The sequence below is a fragment of the Sturnus vulgaris genome, chromosome 21 (genome assembly GCF_052056855.1).
Source record: "Sturnus vulgaris isolate bStuVul1 chromosome 21, bStuVul1.hap1, whole genome shotgun sequence".
NCBI lineage: Eukaryota > Metazoa > Chordata > Aves > Passeriformes > Sturnidae > Sturnus > Sturnus vulgaris.
This window is the reverse complement of record NC_142263.1, coordinates 7,244,808-7,264,512: the sequence shown is the minus strand read 5'-3', so window position 1 is coordinate 7,264,512 and position 19,705 is coordinate 7,244,808. Positions and strand designations below refer to the sequence as shown.

The 19,705-nt window shown below is 39.8% G+C and overlaps 1 protein-coding gene across 2 annotated transcripts in view; it reads left to right on the top strand.

Moving 5' to 3' along the window:
* ZZEF1 (zinc finger ZZ-type and EF-hand domain containing 1) overlaps positions 1-19,072 on the top strand; it is a 54,303-nt gene extending 35,231 nt beyond the window's left edge. The window contains exons 36-55 of one of the 2 annotated variants that reach the window (XM_088177046.1): positions 287-549; positions 1,508-1,680; positions 2,238-2,385; positions 2,949-3,085; positions 3,500-3,777; positions 4,805-4,979; positions 5,504-5,636; positions 6,629-6,825; positions 7,371-7,490; positions 8,379-8,567; positions 8,925-9,025; positions 9,539-9,674; positions 10,673-11,032; positions 12,866-13,009; positions 13,867-14,035; positions 15,916-16,014; positions 16,758-16,923; positions 17,567-17,717; positions 18,217-18,288; positions 18,769-19,072. In XM_088177046.1, coding sequence (XP_088033172.1) covers positions 287-549; positions 1,508-1,680; positions 2,238-2,385; positions 2,949-3,085; positions 3,500-3,777; positions 4,805-4,979; positions 5,504-5,636; positions 6,629-6,825; positions 7,371-7,490; positions 8,379-8,567; positions 8,925-9,025; positions 9,539-9,674; positions 10,673-11,032; positions 12,866-13,009; positions 13,867-14,035; positions 15,916-16,014; positions 16,758-16,923; positions 17,567-17,717; positions 18,217-18,288; positions 18,769-18,843 — 3,286 coding nt within the window. In that variant the 3' untranslated portion in view covers positions 18,844-19,072. Of the gene's footprint in view, positions 1-286; positions 550-1,507; positions 1,681-2,237; positions 2,386-2,945; positions 3,086-3,499; positions 3,778-4,804; positions 4,980-5,503; positions 5,637-6,628; positions 6,826-7,370; positions 7,491-8,378; positions 8,568-8,924; positions 9,026-9,538; positions 9,675-10,672; positions 11,033-12,865; positions 13,010-13,866; positions 14,036-15,915; positions 16,015-16,757; positions 16,924-17,566; positions 17,718-18,216; positions 18,289-18,768 lie in introns of both variants that reach the window. The other variant, XM_014887995.2, reaches the window with a different exon arrangement.
* Positions 19,073-19,705: the final 633 nt, after the last annotated feature.

Here is a 19,705-nt window from a genome sequence, read left to right as displayed (position 1 = left end):
ATGTTTGGGAACCTTCCTCAGCTTCTGAAGTGAGTTGGTAGCAGTTGTTTTCTGCATGTGGCTAGAGAAGCTGCAGAAGGAGTTACCAGTCCTGTATGACGGGATAGAAGAGACAAGCACTGCTGTGGAAAACAACGGTTGTCAGTGCTTGACACCAGAGGCCATAAAAAACAGGTCCACAGCTTGAACCTCTGGAATGTGTTGGGTTCTCAGTGGTTTCCTGTGAAGGTGTTTTGTGTTGACTGTGTTGTTTAGCATTCCTAACTGCTGTCCCTTGTCCCTGCAGCCACCTCCCCACGCACAGCATGACCGTGTACCCCATGGTGACCATCCGCATCAGCGACCGGCAGCGCCTCATCCAGCCCTACGTCCACAACTACTCCTGGCTGCTCTTTGCTGCCTTGACTCTCTACAGTGCAGATCTGGCAAATGGGGAGGAAGTAGAAGGAGAGAAACTGGATCCCCAGGTCCTCAATCATGCCAGAGTTCTGCAGCATCAGTGCATTCAGCTCATTGGGGACTGCCTGATGAAAGCACAGCATGGAAAAGGTGAGTCAGCTCCTCGTGCTCTGAACAATGCTTGCTACAAGTGTCAGAAATGTCTGTGGTTACAAGTTTCCAAAGGAAAGGGGAAGCTACTGTGTACTTCACTGAGAAGAACTGTTTATGTAGAAAGCAAATGTAGAACAAGTGTCGTTCAGGGTCATTGGAACATGGAAAATAGAGTGCCTGAGAAAACTAATTTTATGCTTACATAAACATTGGAGACAACTTGGCAAGTCTCTGGATGTTTTTTTTTCCATCGTAGCTGTTGTAAAGGGATCAGTCAATGCAGCTTCATGTTCTTTTGGTAATGTATCACTGACAGCTGAAGGACAGCAAATAACTTGGTGGAAAAATTTTTTGTTCTCCATCTCTTGGGAAGAGATTTTTAACCATGTTTATGGTATAAATTTCTGTCAGTGGTGTTCATTTGTCTGGAAATGGGGGTTTCTGTGAACAAAGACCTACTACAGGAAATAGGATTTTACAATAGGGAGCTATTTTGAATGTATCAAAAATTCTAGACTAAAATTCAAATAAGTTCGCTGGCAGTTTTTTTGAGCAGCTCTAATACAGCTGAAATACCACCACCACCAAATATTTACACATGCTCAGTAATTAATCTGATTATAGTATACAGTTCTATCGTGCAAGTGGTCAGAAGATTGAAAAATAAGACAAATGTCACTTGCTACTCATGATTTACACTCTACTGCTTTCTTAAATTAAGACCTCTACCCCAATGACATCCTTGAGCTGGAAGATGTCACCATCTGTCCATCACTAGTATTTAATGGAGCTACATAATTATGTGAGCTTGATAGAAAACATGTTTCTGATGGAGTTAATGTTCAAAAGAAGTTTGTAAGAAGTTTGCAGTTCTCTTTTAAAGTGTTTCAGTTCTGCTTTTTGTCTGTCTTGCCACTCAACAGCTAAATAACTTTCATAACTCTTTTGCTCCCAGGACTGAAAAATTCAGCTCTACTCTGCATGTTACCAGAAGATGAGTCCTTCTCAGAGAATGACAATGTTTCAGGCAGTCCTCCCACAGACAGTGCTCCAAAAAGTCATCCTGGTGATAGAGCAGGGAAGGGAAGAGATGAGAAACGTGGCACAGGCTCTCTGGTGCATCGTAGTGTAAGTACCTGTTCTTTCCAGACCCCCTGATATCAGATGTGTGATCTGATATGAAACATCTTCAGATGATTAAACAGCCTATTCTGAAAGTGGAACTGAAATAAGGAGTAGTAATGATTTCATTTTAGGTAGAAACTGGAGGGAAAAGGTACAGTTGTTTTTTTCATCAGATCTGGCTGATCAAAAACTTCTTGTTCTGAACTGATTCACAGAAGTGTTGCAGGAGAGGGACATGTCTTGTTCTATGTGAAAGAGCTCTCATTTCCCCTGGTTGTTGGCACTGTTGAGGAGGAGTATGAGTTTCCTGCAGTTTTATACAGTGTTTAAAACTGTTATAGTGTAGTAATTTTATGCAGGGAGATACGAGCAAAATAAAAGAACATAATTTAATTGTGTGGAAGCTTAAGACATGAATACATCAAGAAATTCTTCAGTAGAAGGTTTTAATACTCAAAGAAAAATGTTTGTCAAGTGCAGATGACTGAATTCTTTCCATGCTTGTTCCTGCAGGTATCACATATTGTTTTAATCTTTTAGTACTTCTGTTTTATTTTTAGGGGAAAGGAGATACTCACAAGGAAATCCAGTCTCCTGCAGAAGATAAAGTAGGGAAACAAGAAATTGAAATCAAAGCTGTCTCTGCAAAGAAAGCTGTTGTGAGACAAGAGTCAGACTTGTCTGTGGATGGGAATGGTCCTGCAACAGGTAAAAAATCATTTCTCATTTTCCCTGTCTCAGAAATATCCACTCCTCTGCAAACAAACAGCTGTCCTTTTTATTCCTAATCCAGTTTTGCATATTTTCAAATGTCTGTGTCTGCTTCGTGAAAACCTGCCAGACATTGCTTTGAACAAATGCCTTGCAGTCTGTTTAAAGGAGTCTGGAAATTGGAGTAGATTTCCACAAGTATTTATCCATGTATGGAGATTATAATCTCTATTGGTCTAGCACAACACTTGTGTGTTCTGATGCACTTGGAACCAGAAAATAAGTGTCTTACCCTGTTAAAGACTGGGATTGTAAGAATTTTGATGGTTAAGTGGATCTGTCTGTAGCACTATTACTATTACAGTTATTACTAGCTGGTATAAATTTCTTTACCTTCTGTTTCCATACATTTTTATAAAGACTTTATTTTCAAATTGTAATAATTATTTTTGTAATGTCTGTTTTTAGATTTGGATTATAAAAATTAAGCTATCGCTGATTTCCTTTATTTTTAATGTCACTTAGTGGATTCTATTATTTTGTGTTTATTTTCAAAGCAGGTGACTCCCTCTCAGAGGATTCAACCCAAAAACCAACAGAGAAGGTTTTAATACCTAGCCAGGAACAAGTTTTTGCTGAATGCTCTCAGAAGAGGATTTTGGGGTTGCTGGCAGCTATGTTACCACCTTTCAAATCAGTTAGTTCCTCTTATTTCCATCTGGGTAGTTTTCTAGGTGCACAAATAACATGAATAAAATTTATAGGGATTAAACGTGGGATATGGGCCCATTTTGCTTACATGTTATGAGATGTGAATGAGAATGTCTTCAGACATTGACATCACTAAGGAATGTAAGGGCTTGCTCCTGGGTGGGGGGAGAGGGAAGGGAATTTTAATGTGTCTGTGAAGTAGTGTCTTAACTGTTTAGCAGAGTTTAAATCTTCATGTCAGGTCAGACTAACCAATATCAGGCCAATAACCAAAGTAGGAATGTAGTTTCTCATTCCTTCTGTCCCCTTTGAAAGACCTTTAGAACAGAAGCTTTTGCATGTGCTGACTTCAACTCTTGTTTTCTTTCCCTGCCTCACTGGGATTTTTCTCTCTTCACAGGGCTCCACAATGTCTCTGATCAACCTGGAACAAATCCTTCCACTGATGTTTCATGTTGTAATCTCAAATGCTGGCCACCTGAATGAAACTTATCATTTAACCTTGGGACTCCTGGGCCAGTTAATCCTCAGGCTTATGCCTGCAGAAGTGGATGCTGCTGTGACTAAAATCCTTTCAGCCAAACATAATTTGTTTGTACCAGGAGATGGGTCTACAGTGCCAGAAGGGTGGAAGACAACTCATCTTCTGTTCAGTCTGGGAGCTGTGTGTTTAGACAGGTGCTTCTTACCTTAACCCAATTACTTAATCTCTACTGAACAGGAATTTTTTTTTCATGTGTGCCTCGTGCATAGGAGGCTTTTTAATAGAAAGGTAATTCAACCTGTACCCTGGTCATGGAAGGGGCTTAGCATCTGCAGCCTTTGTTGCAGTGGGAATCCTCATTTCCTTCCAGAAGAAGGCTGGCTGCTGAGGAGTGGCCCAATTTTCTGTGCTTACCTCCACAGCATACCATGGAGGAGCAAGAATGGTTTGGAAACTACGAGGAAAACCAAAAACACAGTCCTTTATTTTTTGTGTGACATTAATTCTCTCACATTGTTACAAATCTCTTGTGTAACTTGGGGAAGGAGGAGGGTGTGTCACAGAACTATCACCAGTGCTGAGTTCTAGATCTATGTTAGAGTATTTGAGAGAGAAGTTTTTTGTAGTAAAAATTAACTGGAAACAGCAGGGAGGGATAGATTTTGAAGATCTTGAGAAAGCTCTCAAGCATTCTGAGATTAATGTCATGCCTCTTATTTTTTATTCTAACTGTGCTTTACAGGGAGGGTTCATAAACAAATAAAAAAGCATATGAAATTTAAAGGCAGAATATCCAGAGCATAAGCTGAGGGAAAGGATTTCGTCTAAAAACTAACTTTAGTGTAAGAGACCAGTCCCTGTAGGTTATTTATGTGATTCACAGTGTGAGCAGGTGGTCACATACATGGAAAATAAACCTCATGCTGCCATGCAAACAGAAACTTCTGAGATCTAAACTAAAATTCAGAGTTAACAGTGGCAATGTTCAGGCACACTTTAATTTGGGACTGTAGACCCTCTCAGAAATCAGAGTAGTATTTATGCTCTATGGAGAACAAAGCAGAATTCATGTGTCAGGTGGCATGAAAGCTTCAAATATTTGAAAAAACAGTTGTGTAATAATTTGAAAGCTGAAATGACCAGTGATATCTGTCGTGAGGAAGAAGAGCTTCAGTAAGTGTGCAGTCAGGCCTCCTAATGCAGCCTGCTCTGTGTTTGCAGCCGTGTAGGGCTGGACTGGGCCAGCTCCATGGCAGACATCCTTCGGGCTCTGAACTCCTCTGCACAGTGGCACGGAGTGATTGCTGCTTTCACTGACCACTGCATCAAGCAGCTGCCCTTCCAGCTAAAGCACACCAACATCTTCACTTTGTTGGTGCTGGTTGGCTTTCCTGAGGTAAGTGGTCTGTCAGTCCTAAAGAAAACGAAATTGGTTAAAGCTTTTATGTGCCTCTTCTTAAATACTACATATTCCATCAATTAGGAATAACCTTTATAAATTCTAAAAACCTGGTATGTGTCAAGTTCACATCTTTCCACCTGTGCACAATTGATGTTGATGTAATGAAGAAAAAAGAGTTGGTTTTTCCTGGCATTTCTTTGGATGCAGCTTAGAACTGCTACAAGCAAACCAGCTTCATTTGTTTCAGTACCTAAAAGGATTTTTATACAAGTAAAACAATCCATTCTCCATATTGATGTTCATAACTGATACATTGCCTGTGCAGCACTAAGTTGGTTGTTGTAGACATTTCTTTTACAGACTCAAACTTCCATTTTCTAAAGATGAGCAAATACCAGGCATCAAGCAGTGGTTCAGCTAAAAAATACAATAGCAAGAATAAGCAAAAATCTAAGACATGGCTGTGTATTTGTAAATAAGTATTCCAAATCCTAACTGGAGTTCTGCTGCTGTTTCAGGTGCTGTGTATGGGCACTCGTTCTGTGTACATGGACAATGCTAATGAGCCTCACAACGTGATCATCCTGAAACACTTCACTGAGAAAAACAGGGCAGTGGTTGTAGACATCAAAACCCGAAAGAGAAAAACAGGTTCTGTGACATTTTTGTTTTATCAGAGAATCACACAGTATTTCCTTACAGTTTGTTATGAATACCCAAAAGCAAATGTTAACCAGACCACTGTGCAGGTCTGCAGAGTTTGAATTCCATTATTACTAAGTTGCCTGACTTTCTGCTCATAAGTGACCAAACTCTGCTTGCAGGTCACTGCCAAATTGTGAAGCTTCTGCAGTAATTATTTCGATTATCTTTATTCAGAAAAGGACTTAGAAAACTGTTGAGACCATTCTGTTAATTTAGAAATCTCAGAAATAATTGGCTTTTGATGAAGATGAAGCAGTTGTTTCTGTTTCAAGGTTTGTGTAGTGCTTGTCTTATCCTTTACAAACCTGTGCTTAATGTTCTAGAACAATTGCTAATTTAAAAAAAGTTTGGATATCCCTAAAATTTGGGACCAAGTGAAACATTTAATATGTAACAAATCAGTTGGGTTTTTAGGAGCAAGGGCTTTTCTCTTTGTATGACCTAATATTGTGAAGTTAATAAAGCAAAGTTTGTCCTGAGATTTGACTGCTGAAGTTGTGTAAAAGGCATTTGGAAAAGTCAACAGACTAAACCACTTTTTGATATTGAAGGAAGATTTGAATATAAAAGCTTTTCTTTTTGCTTAACTGTTGACATTTTAAACAGTAAGACCAGCAATATTTATTTCATCATATCAATTGCAGGTCAGAATTTTCCCCATTTTAATTGTAAAATTCAACATGTGCACGCTTTGCATGCTGTACTGCTAGTGTGCAAATATGTGCTGTTGCCAGAAGTGACCTGGGGATTTTTAACTTGTTCTGAAAAATGAAATACTTTCTTGCCTGTTGAGGGAATCTGAGAGTTTTTGTCTAAGACCTTCATTAGAACATAATTGATGTAAGGATGTCTCATTTCTCAGCCTACTCATATCTACTAAGAGATGATTCCACAACATTTCCATATGAACCAAGTGAATTGTTTTTTCTCTCCTGCAGTGAAAGACTATCAGTTGATTCAGAAATGTGAGCAGGAGGGCAGTGATTCCCAGACCCAGCTGAGACAGTACCTGCAGCACTTTGTCCTCATCTCCACCCACCTCCTGCAGACCAGCATGGACAGCAGCTATGCTGAGGCCGTGGAAACAACCTGGGTCTTGTCACTTGCTCTGAAGGGCCTTTACAGAACTCTGAAGGTACCTGATGATAGAGAAATAAAAATTCATGTTCTACCCTGAGCTACAGGAACTTGGGTATTGACTGAGCACACTGGGGAATTACTACAAGGGCATTTCTAGGATCCCTTTATTCCCAGTCTGTAGGGTGTTGAAAATGTTGCTGGGCTTTAAATAGCTTTGGTGAGTCTGAGCTGGAAGTTGTTTTGCTTCTCCTCTGTGGGGGCCAGCCATTCAGGAGAGCTCAGGAAGAAATTCCTGGAGATAACATTTTATGGAGTGGAGCCCACTCCTGCAGTATTTGAAAAGGAAGTTTTTCTTTTCTTCTTCTTCTTTTTTGACTGTCAAATCAAAACACATACTCAGTTACTACCCTGTGCATTTCATAGATGATCCCCTTAAGGGATTTGAAGTGGAGATTTTTATTTTAGGGAAATGAAAAAGATTCCCAGTGTAGTTCATCTGGGCAGGAAATTCACCCAAGGCTATGTGACAAGGCCTTGCAAGCACTGTGATGCATTGTTCCTTTTTTAGTGATTTATTTGTGTGTGTGTCTGTGTGTGCAGATTCATGGTTTTAAGGAGATCCAGTCTGCCTTTCTTCAGTCTGGTTTGCTCAAACTTCTGGTGAAGAAGTGTAGCAAAGGAACTGGCTTCAGTAAGACTTGGCTTCTCCGAGACTTGGAGGTAAGAAAAGTGTCATTTTGCTAAAAGTTTCATACAGTGGAATGAAAGGTTATGGCAGTGCACTGCCCTCCTGGAGACTTAAGATTATCTCTAATTAGTCTGTAAAAGAATGTTAACTGTATCCCTGAATCTGCCTCCTTCTGCCCATCATAATCGTGTGGATAACAGACTAGTGAAAATCAGCTCCTGCTTTAGAGAATTCAATCTGATTTCATTTGGAAAAAAAATTACAGGATGAGACATTACTCACCTACTCGGATTGTTTTATGGATTTTATTTAGACTGTTCTTGAAAATTCCCTTCTTCAATTTAGAAAATAATCTTAAAGAAAAGCATGACTTGCACAAGATTTTTTGTAGTGCAGGTGGGGAGATCAATGCACATGTGGGCATATTGTTTCACAGTTGTTAATTGCTGAAAGATAAGTGTGGTTCAGCTGTTAGTTATGTTTTATTTTAGGCAGGAGTTGTGTTCATTCATTTTTAGGACTATGATGAAGCCAAAGGGCTGTTTTCAAAGGGGAAGGGTGTGTAGGGGCATCACTGGCATTTTGGTGATAGTCACTTTTGCTCTGTTTTTGTCTTGGAATCTTCAAATCTTTGATGTACTGAAATGGTTAAATAATTACTTTCTCAACTTTCTTTGCACTGTCAGCTAATCACTGAAGTTGTCTTTGCAGCAGCATGGAAGGTGTAACTCATTAGTGATGTGGGAAATTGTTTTGTTTTGTGGTTTGGGTTGTTTTTTTTATTTTTTATGTGTGCTTCTTTGTAAGTAACATGTGTTAAATACTGTCCAGGTCTGACAACGTTCCTCTAAGATGCTGATTGCAAATAAACTAATAATACCTACAGCTGTCACACCATATGCTACCTTTTTCCTGTGTAGATTTTGTCAATAATGCTGTACTCCTCAAAGCAAGATATCAGTTCCCTGGCTGAACAGGAGGATACTGAACTGGAAGACAGGGAACAGGATCAAGATGTGGAGCAGCCTGTTGTTGGTCCTGTTGATTCAGAGCAGAACAAACTTGATCCTCTGGAGGGCCTGGATGAAGCCACCAAAATATGTTTCTTGGTATTTAAATTAGTTTACCTCTTTTTGAGTAAATCTGCATTTGCTAGTTGCATAAAACATTTGGTAATTCATATGTTGTTTTTCTTCGAAATTTATAGAGTATGGGTCTATGATTTCAATGCATCATTCTTTAAAGAAATTGAAATAGAACTACAGTAATGAATGCTAAAAAATCATTATACAGTGCTTTGCTAAATTGCTTCTTCTTATTATTAATCCAGATACTAAGTTCATTAATTCTCTACCTACAAAGTGGAAAATAATGCCTAGATCATCCTTAAAGAAATGCAGTCTTTCTTTTCCCCCTCTAATGTGTTTTTGAGGTTTTTTTTCCATTTCTTTTTGCTCCTTGCTCAGATGACACACGATGCACTTAATGCACCTCTCCACATTCTTCGAGCCATGTATGAGTTGCAGATGAAAAGAACAGATTCCTTTTTCCTGGAAGTTCAGAAGAGGTATGTGAGAGTTTGGGTCCAGCAGAGAAACAGTGATGGGGGGAAATCTAAAATCCTCTCAGTGCTGAATAGAAATTCTTCCAAGGATAAGATTTGGTTTTCATGTGTGAAAAAGTAAGGAAATAAACTGCTGCTAAGTTGTATTTATGGAAGCAAGTCACATCTTCTGAAACCCATCACATGCTCTTCTCTATGAGGTAGCTCCCATGTGAAGATCCACTATGGCTCTGAATTCTGTGAGCTGAGGAAGAGTCAAGAGCTCACATGTGGCTTCTGGTACTCAAAGCATCTCACAGAGACACCATGTTCTCACAGAAATGAGTGATTTTGTAACATTTAAATCCTTTGGCTTGTTAGAACAGGGAAACAGTTAATGTGATAAAAATAGGCAGAGTTTAATCTTTCCAAAACAGAAGGTGGGAAGATTTAATTTGCATTTAATTGCCCTAATTGAGTTTGCATTACTTTGGAAACACATTTGTGTATTTTTGATGTTCTTTTGCCTCTGCCAAGGTTTGATGGAGATGTGATCACCACGGATGAGAGGATCAGGACACTGGCTCAGAAGTGGCAGCCCAGCAAACGCTTGAGACTGGAGGAGCAGAGTTCCAAGGCAGTGGATACAGATATGATCATCTTACCCTGTTTGGTATGGACACCTCTGCAAACAGCAGCCATTGGAAAATAATGAATTTTGGCATTCAGTAGCTTCTGTTTAGTAACTTCAAACCTCTGAATTTTTTTCTACATCTGAAATAATCTGTTATCAATGTTTTATGTCAAAATGAGTGAGCATGTACAAGCAGCAAGTATTTATTCCATGTTATTCCTTCCTTAAGGAAGTGAAACTTGATTCCCAGGTCAGGAGAACAAATTGTGATTGCAGGCTGTAATTTCCTCCCCTTACACAAGAGAGATTATATCTCATTGCTGTAAGCTTATGCCCTGCTACTGTTTTAGCATATTATTGTTATCTTACAGTAAATTCAGCAGAACAAGGAAGCAATGAATTTCTCTTGTAAAGTAGACCCTACACTCACAAGCTTTAGGTTTTGCATTCAATAGCAGGGTGCCACAGCTCTGCTTTATTTTGAGGGCTCACTCCTGGCCATGTGGTGTCACCAGCACAGCTGTTTATCAGTTTCATAGCAAAGGGGAAGGAGCTTCCTGAAGCAATTTCATGTAATTATAAGAAAAAAATGGGCCTTTCAACATCTTATACAGAGGCTGTGAAATATCCATGCTTGGAATTTCTCCAACCTTTAATGGACAAAGGCCTGGTTTTGAAGTTATCTCAAAAGATATTTATTGAAGTCAAATTTGGACCAAGTGATCTCCAAAAGTCCCTCCCAAATTGCCTCATTTCAGGCCACTTGGTAGCTTTACCTCTGTAGGTGAGCTTCAGTTAACACTTCTGGTTAGAATTCTGACTGCTGTTTCCACACATGCATCAGTGTGTAGTGAGGTGTGTAGACATGAACAGTGTTTCTCAGGAAATCTGTAGCTTTGAGACATCCCACTTTTCTGGGGTTTTTGGGCCAAATTAATTTGTAAATTCAGCTTGCCGTTTGACTTTTCAGATATCCAAACATAAGTCAATAAAATTATTGACAGCCTCTTTTCAAACTTGCATTTTTCTTCTTGCAGTCCAAGCCTGTCCTCTGTGATAAAGCAACAGAAGAAACCAATCCTGTAGCCCAGAAACTCATCACCAACACAGAGAGTGACCTGCAGCTCAGCTATGCCAAGCAGCGACGCACCAAGAGCTCCATCCTCCTGCACAAGGAGCTGGACTCCAGGAGCAAAAAGGCTGTGAGGGAATACCTGTACCGTGTCAATGAGGCAATTGCAGTTCTGTATGCCAGGCATGTGCTGGCATCCTTGTTAGCTGAGTGGCCTGATGATGTGGCAATAAATGAGGAAATCCTAGACCTCAGTGGCCCAGCCCATATGACATACATCCTGGACATGCTGATGCAGCTAGAGGAGAAGCAGCTGTGGGAAAAAGTAAGTGGATTTCACTTGGACATGTGAACAAAACCTGTGCCTACATGCCCTGAGACTCTGACTAATAAAAATACTTGCAGTTGCTTTATTCAACTAAATTGAAACTCCGACATTTAAATTAGTTCTGAAAAAAAAAACAGTTGGAATATTTCAGTGTCCTGATGTGCTGATCTTGTTAACAGAAAATGGAAAAAGTAGCTCTGTAGAGAGAAGTCTTTCAGTTATGAAAGAGAAATTCGTAAAATATGCAATCTGTTTTGAAAACAGACAATCTAGATGGTAATCTAGAGAAATTGGTAAAATAGGCAGTGCCTTTTAAACGCTGCTTTTTCTTAGATCTCAATGTGTCTATTGTAATTCCTGCTACTCCACTGATGAGCTGGTGGTGGAACTGATCTTGGAATTACAATAGAATGTTGTAAGAAAATGTCAGCTCAAGGCTTCACAGCAGTCAAAGCAAATCAAGTGATGGGAATCTTCAAAGAAGGAATGAAAAATAAAGCAGAAGGCATTGATATGCCACTGAACCAATACTATGCACTCTTTTGGACTGCAGTGACTCTCTCATCTCATTAAAAAATTAAAATACAATGCAGTACAATTGGAAGAGGCCTAGAGAAGAATGACAGGAATTATTACAGCCATGGAATAACTTCAGTACGAGGAACCAACAGGTTTTCTTCATTCTGGATCTTTCCCCTGTAGGGCACTGAGGGAGGGGGAGTAATGGAAAAGTCTGTTCCTCTTTCTCTGTAGATTTAAAGCAGTAAATAGCATACAAAAGAGCAAGTATTATTCACTGGCCCTCCCAATAAGAAAACAAAGGAGTGTCAGATTAAGGTAATAAGTGGCAGGTCCAAAACAAACCAAAAGAACAGGTTCTTGACACAGTAAGTCATGGAAATTGTTGCCCCAGGGTGTTTTTATGGCTTCAGAAAAGGGCAGGATGAACTGATAGAATAAAATCTATTAAGGCATATTAAATGCAAAAGCCTAGCCTTTGTCTTAGGCTGTTCTGCAAGGCAAAGAGTGCCTTCAGGGAGCTGCTAAATGCTGCCTTTGTTTTTTAAATTCCTTTTCCCAAGAAATCAGTTTTTGGTGGATTTGCTGGCCTGAGCTGGTGTATTATATTTTATAGGAAGAGTTAGGAGGTGGCAGATGAAGACATGTAATGAGTTGTTCTGATGATCTGAAAGGGCCTCAAGTAACAGAATTCCTAACTCAGGGCTTTTATGCACCGGTATGAAAATAAGAAAAAGGGAGACTCAAGTGGTTGTGAATTATATTTAGTGTGTCCTGGTGTTTGGGTAGTTTAAATTGCACAGGACTTGCATATGCTGCTTTCAAAACTTCAGCCATCTAATTGATACTTAATCATTTCTTCTTATGCACAGAATTGTACTTTTTTTTTTGAAGGCTGAAATAGATGACATATTCTATTTAAATCAAAACCTGTAGGTATAGAAAGTGCCTGTTTAGTATGGTAACAAAGTTGTTTATCTCACTTGATGACAGCTTTAGTTTCCTGTTAATTATTTTATGGATTAGCATTGATTCTAGCATTTGTGTGAAGAGACATAGCCAATATCTGTCGTGCTTTTATCAAATGAAGAATGAAAGATCTAGAACAGAGGGCAGAGTGAAATCTTTTGTGCTTATGGAGATGACACTTGTAGGCATCATTTGTGAATTTATTTTGTTTCTTGCTGGTACCTTGATTGTCTCTTCCAAAATATTATGTGGCTGGACATGACTCGTGTCAGCCATCAGCATGACAGTTATAAATGTTCTTTTGACAGCAAATTGTATTTACATGAGGTTTCTCCTCCCCAGATTCTCCAGAAAGTGCTGCATGGCTGCAAGGAGAGCATGCTGGGGACCATGGCCCTGACAGCCTGTCAGTTCATGGAGGAGCCAGGGATGGCAGTGCAGATGAGGGAATCCCAGCATCCTTACAACAACAATACCAACTTTGAGGTAAGGCAGGCATGGATTGCAGGGCATGACTTGAAGCTGAAATCACCCAGGGCTTGGAGCAGAAACCTCTCAGAGTTCCACGTGGGTATCTGTGGGACTTAGGTGCTGAAGCACCTGTGAAGTCAGGTCAGTCTTGCTTGGAAAAGGCTGATGTCAGATAGCTCAGGCCTTGCCCAGCATAGAAATGTGTTCAATCAGGCACTTCAATGTAATTCTAATTCAATCATATGAAAAGTGCATCACTTACATGGTTTTACTGTGCATGTATTTGAAGCAGATCAGATTTGTAAATAGTTTCAAAGCCTTAATGATCAAATATTTCTACCCCTCCTTCCAAAGATCTGTTTCAGTTACTCCCTTGTGCTATTAGATTAAAGTAGGAATGGTGCCTTTTTTCTTGTATTTCTCATTTTAGACTCTTTCCCTGACACAAACAGTTTCTTCTCTTGATACTGTTTGCATGCATTTTTCTGATATAGTTTGGTAAGTAATTATTGCCTCTGGGCAGTCTTGGGATTTTCAATTTCCTTGCTGCTCTGACTCTTCTGGTTTTTATTTTTAAAATGCATATAACCCCTTAGGTTCTGGCAGTGAGATTTATATCAGCAGCTATCACTGCTTTTGAAAAAGGAAAGCATTGCTGGCAATTCATTTTACATGCTTAATAGCTAGTGTGAACAATAGGCCATGCTTTACATTTGTTAAATTAGCTCTGAGTAAAAATATCAAAGAGGTTTTTTTTACTCACAGAGATGCTGTAATATTTTTTATGTCTCCCTTATTTGTATGGTGAAAGTTAAATGGGTTCTGGGTGGCTCAGTGTGACAGGACTCAAAGCTGTTGTGTTTATTCCTCAGGATAAAGTTCACATTCCTGGTGCTATCTACCTCTCCATCAAGTTTGACTCGCAGTGTAACACGGAGGAGGGCTGTGATGAGCTGCTCATGTCCAGCAGCAGTGACTTCCAGCAGGACCGGCACAGCTTCAGTGGCTCTCCCCAGAAATGGACTGACTTCGAGCTTCCAGGTGAGTGCACTGATTCAGGCTTCTGTAGGATATTGCTGAGGCTCCTGAGAGAAACTGCTGATGAGTTCAATGTGGATGTTCCCGAGATGTGTAGGAAAAAAGCCAGTTCTTTCCTTGTCTCACTCTGTTTGCTCTGACGTGCTGCTCTTGCATTTGTTTCTGAAAAGTGGCTTATCTGTTGTTGTGCTGTGACCTTTTCTTTCCACCCTTCAGTCAAAGCATGCACTCAGCTACTGGAAACAAATTTGATCTTGATTCTGTTCCAGCACAGTCCTTGTTCTGCACGATATTCACTTACATTGTTTATGCCTTGTCTTACTTTCCACAGGAAGCACATTTTTTTATTTAAAAAAAGAGAAATATATGCTTATCTCTGTCTGTGTGCTCTGCTGCTGCTCTGAGCAAAGAGAACCAGTGCCAGCACCTTGGCTCCAGCTGGTGCCACAGAGCACAGCTGGAAAAAACCCAGGCCTTGCCTGCCAGCTGCACTCTGGATTCTCTAAGCACATTGGTGAGAGCACAGTGAGGAGCAAATGCCAGGGAGCTCAAGGACTGCACAGTCCCCTGCTTCTGATTTTAAACTGCTTTAACTCACTGAGCATTGGGGTGCTGCAGAAAGCTCTTGACTTCAAGGACTGTCAGCACCTGTAAAGAGATTTAGGAGCTTTCTTAGCAAACCAGTTTGGGTTACAAGGTGCTGTTCCTGGGTTACAAGGTGCTAGTTAAAAGCACATGTGTGTTCTGTAGGAATACTTTAGATTTTTGTGGACTTCTGTCTGTCTTCTTTTTCCTCCCTAATAGTTGCTGAGGTTTGCCAAGGAGCTGAACTTCGAAGCCCATTGTTTAGAGCAGCCTTGGCTGTGAAACTTGAGTTTCACCTACTGGAAATTCATTTCCAACCCAGGCTGGCTGCATTAAGGCTCTCGATTCCAGCAGGTTTTAGCTGAAAACAGACATTTAAAGGCTTCTGGGCTTTTCATTTGATTGAAGGGATTTCTCCTATGAGTGAAAGAGAACACTGTCTATTTCAGGAAACCTATACAAACCACCACACCATTTCATGAAAAAAAGGACATTCTTTTATAGATATTTCATTTTAAATCCTAAAAAATGTTTTCAAAATTTTTCTTATTTGTGAAACTTTGAAAATTGTGCTTCCCAGTGAAATCTAGCCTGCTTGTCCCAGGGTGACAAGCTTTTTCATGGGGCAGAAAGATATTTTAACAGCTCTAGTATTGTAGAGCACAGTAGGTACAAAGATGTTTTGTAACAGCCAGCCACCAGGATTTATCTTTGAAGGTATAGATGCTACAATGGCAAAAACCTTTTGAATGTTTTTTGCCTGATTGTAAAGTGGTCAAATGTTTTAATAGTCCTTCTGTTTTTAAGTGATTAACAGTTTTCTTGCTTGGAGTAAAAATGTTCAATTTAATTTTCTGCCATGTAAAATTTTTACTTTCAAATATTTTAAACCTTTTGGCCAAGGAATTCAAGTATTGTTATAAAGAACTTGGCTGCCTCTATAGGGGTTCTTGTTTCATAAATCATAACTGATCCAGTAACACAATTGGAAAAGTGAAGTTACATATGCAGAATATGGAGTTTCTTCAATTTTCTCTATTTAGTTGTCAAAAATGTAGAAGACATTATCCTTCCTGTCCAGTATCTTTAGACAGGGGAAACCATTGTGACTTTTGCTTCAGCCTCCTCTTTGTCACCTGTTCTTTGTGTTTCAGTTACCAAAAAATAAAAAACCACCTCTCTTGAACGAAGACATCTAGCGTAAATTAATTTCAGACTTTTTCATTTAAATTGTATTTGAGATGGCAAAATGAACTCAGAAAATAGTAATGTGGGTTTTCTTCCTTCCCTGCACACAGGAGACACACTCTACTACAGATTTACTTCTGACATGAGCAACACTGAGTGGGGTTATAAGTTTACAGTGACAGCAGGTCATCTGGGAAGGTTTCAGACAGGTAAGAGATGCCCAGAATTTATTGAAAAGGGCATTTTTTAGTCATTTTGCTGAGCTTTCAGAGACCTGTGGTTATTCCTTTTCCTTGACTTAGAATTTGCATTCAGTGTCTTAGAAATAACGTGATCAGTTTTGTTCAAGTTGAAACTCAACTGATGTCTCTTTCTTCCTGTGACTTTGGGGTAGAAACACAAAATCTTCACAGAGACTTGGAGATTGCAGTTATAATAATCCAAAATCTCATTAGATGATAGTAATTACACAGAGTATTTAGTAAACACTGCAGGATGCCATAATTGGAAACAGAAATAATGGGAATTGCATTTTTTGAAAGTGGCTATCCATTAAAATAGGATGGTTCTGGGTCTAACTTCTAGCATAAGAGGTTTTGTTAATTTATTTTAAAGTTTAAATATTTTTAATGAAATTGAGGCTGGTGGATAATTTGCTATCAGCAAAACTCTACTGCATGTCATGTAATAGGGAGGGCCTGTGTTTTGTTTGCCTTATTTGGGCAAAAATTTGATTTTGGATGTGATTCTTTCTAAATTTTATGTAAGTTTTGCCTCAGAAAAGAGTTGCCATGTCAGGATGTAATCTAGGGTTCTCAGATTTTTGTTTGATATTTTAATTCAATATTTCTGGCTTGCAATATTTGGCGTATGGAGAAAACTGAGTTTATGAACAGAATGTATCCCTACAAAACTGACCAGCTGTTTGAATTTAATTTTTTTTTCTTTGCAGGGTTTGAAATTCTCAAGCAGATGCTGTCTGAGGAAAGGGTAATTCCTCATCTTCCACTTTCCAAAATCTGGGAGTGGCAGGTGGGAGTGGCATGTCGCCAAACGGGGCACCAGCGTCTCAAGGCCATCCACCTGCTCCTGAAAATTGTGCAGTGCAGCAGCCAGGGGTGAGTGCACTGCTCCACAGCCTGCTGCAAGGGCAAAGGGCAAGGGAACAAAAAGACACTAAACTCATACTATTTTGAAGCAAAAAAACCCCTGTGATTTGAAGCAGGTATTATTAATTGGCCTGTCAGATGCAATTTACAGTGTTTTGATAGCAGAAATGTTTTACTCTCTCTTCTTTCCTGGCTTTTAAAGAAGTCTGTGAATTTAAATGTCACTGTAAAGAAAAAACCATCATCACAAAACAGGACAATGGTAGATTTCATTTTTCTAGCAATATATTCTCTTTGTATTAGTTATACTGCAGAATTAAGGTAAGGATGAAATAAAAACCTGGTGAAGTGATGATTTGAGTCTCTGTAAAGTAAATAGCTTGTAAGTTATTATTTTTAGTTGTACCCCTGAGCCTGAAATGGAGTTTTGGAAGGGATATGTGTCCTTAAGCTTATATATGTATGACATGAGTATTTCTAGATGTAAGAGCATTTAGCAAAGTGGATAATTTTTAACTGTCAAAAATGTATGGTTTTGTTGTCTTAAATTTGATTTGGTTTTGGTTTTCTCCCCACCTCCCCATTCCCAGAAATGGGCATGCTGGTTATTCACTATTTCATCATGATTTCATTTAAATTATTTTTTTTTCAGGGACTGTGACCTCACCTTATTGAAGCCACTTTGGCAGCTTTTCACCCATATGGAAAACAACTCATGTCAGGACACAGCCAAGCCTGGTATTCTCCTTCCTCTTCATCGTGCACTGGCAGAACTCTTCTTTGTGACAGAAAACAGAGTTACTGTAAGCAGTTCTTGTCTTTCTATTCCTCCTTTCCTCAGTGCTGGGAATGACAGAGAATTCAGTGTTACACTCAGTGCAGTTTTCCTTTATCCCTCAGAGCTACACAAACATTAATAACTTTCACTTCTGGAGTGTGGCAGCAAATTCTAATTAGAGGGGAATTCTGTTACCTTATCCATCATTGGACTTTAAGTAATAGTCATGACTATTAAGGCCCTTAAAGACACTGTTCATTCTGAGAGCAATCCTGGTTTAATAATTAATTTAAAGGTATTTGCATGTGGTTTTTATTGAGTTGGTTTTGAACTTTAAGTATGAGCAGTGTCATGAGCTCATTTTTGTGATCACAAACTGTGCTCTAGTCTGGGAGAGTCTGGTATGCAGTTCTGATACCTTTGGTTCTTGGGGACTGCTCTAATGATCAGCATTTTAATGTTAATTAGTAGAATATCACCTTTGGTAGAAACATTGGTGTTCATTGCATGTTTTCTGGCTGCAGGAGCTTGGATCTCTACAGGAGTATTTGCTTGCCTTAAATACTGAAGATCATCTTCATCGCTGCACAGCACAGGTGGGATTGCACAGCCCTGGGCTGCTGGGTCTGGGACCTTTGTGACACACACTGAATGATTTCTCATTGCCCAGTGGAGTTTATAAAAGACATATTCATGTATTTGGTCATTCCAGTACCTTGGCAGGCCTCTGAAAGTTGTGAATGAGCTATGCACAAATGCTTCTCTAGGATATTGGGAAGGAATTGTTTCCATGAGGGTGGTGAGGCTCTGGCACAGGCTTCCCAAAGCAGCTGTGCCTGCCCCATCCCTGGAAGTGTCCAAGGCCAGGTTGGGTGGGACTTGGAGCAGTGTGGTCTGGTGGAAGATGTCTCTGTCTGTGGCAGGGAATGGAATGAAATGATCTTTAAGGTCCCTTCCAACCCAAACCATTCCATGATTCTAGGTTGCTATTTCTGTTTAGTTTCATAGAATTTTCTTTACACTTCGGGCCCGAGGAGAATATTTGGTGTGACTTTGTTTTTCCCTTTCTTTTCTAGGCCCTGAAAAACATTGCTGCTATCAGCCTTGCCATTAACTATCCAAACAAATCAACAAGTTTCTGGAATGTTTAATACTGGCTCAGGCCGGAGTGCATGGGATAGAGTAGTTTGTCCATAGGACATTGGAACAAACATCTTAACTCCGTTCAGGAGAAGTTCCTTCAGCTTCAGTGTATGAGCACTCTGCAGCCTTCCTTCCTTCCTTCCTTCCTTCCTTCCTTCCTTCCTTCCTTCCTTCCTTCCTTCCTTCCTTCCTTCCTTCCTTCCTTCCTTCCTTCCTTCCTTCCTTCCTTCCTTCCTTCCTTCCTTCCTTCCTTCCTTCCTTCCTTCCTTCCTTCCTTCCTTCCTTCCTTCCTTCCTTCCTTCCTTCCTTCCTTCCTTCCTTCCTTCCTTCCTTCCTTCCTTCCTTCCTTCCTTCCTTCCTTCCTTCCTTCCTTCCTTCCTTCCTTCCTTCCTTCCTTCCTTCCTTCCTTCCTTCCTTCCACCTTGATGTAGAATTTGTACAAGTATCAGCTCACTTCAATGAAAAAGCACATCTCGAAGTAACTCATGCGTCGCCTACAGTTATGTATGCACATATTGTAGCATGTTAGAGTAAACAGAACAATATTGTTTTTTATTCAGAGGAAGCAAAGGAAAAAAGGTAGCTGAAGTATGAGAATGGAAGGCCCCCCCCACGTTTGTGTCATCTGCTCCTGAGGAAACTTGATCCATGAACCATGTCAGCTTCAGAAAATACTGCTGAACTCGGGGTGATGCCATCAGCAGCATCTGTTGTACATCTTCAGAGTGAAACAGGCAAACCAGAATCTGGTGGCTACTGCAGCAATGGTCCACGCTTGAATCCTGTCATTTTTGTTTTGGAGGCTCCTTCCCAAGGAAAAAGATTTCAATTCTTACTAAACTGCAGGTTGTAAAACAAATTGTGGGTGAT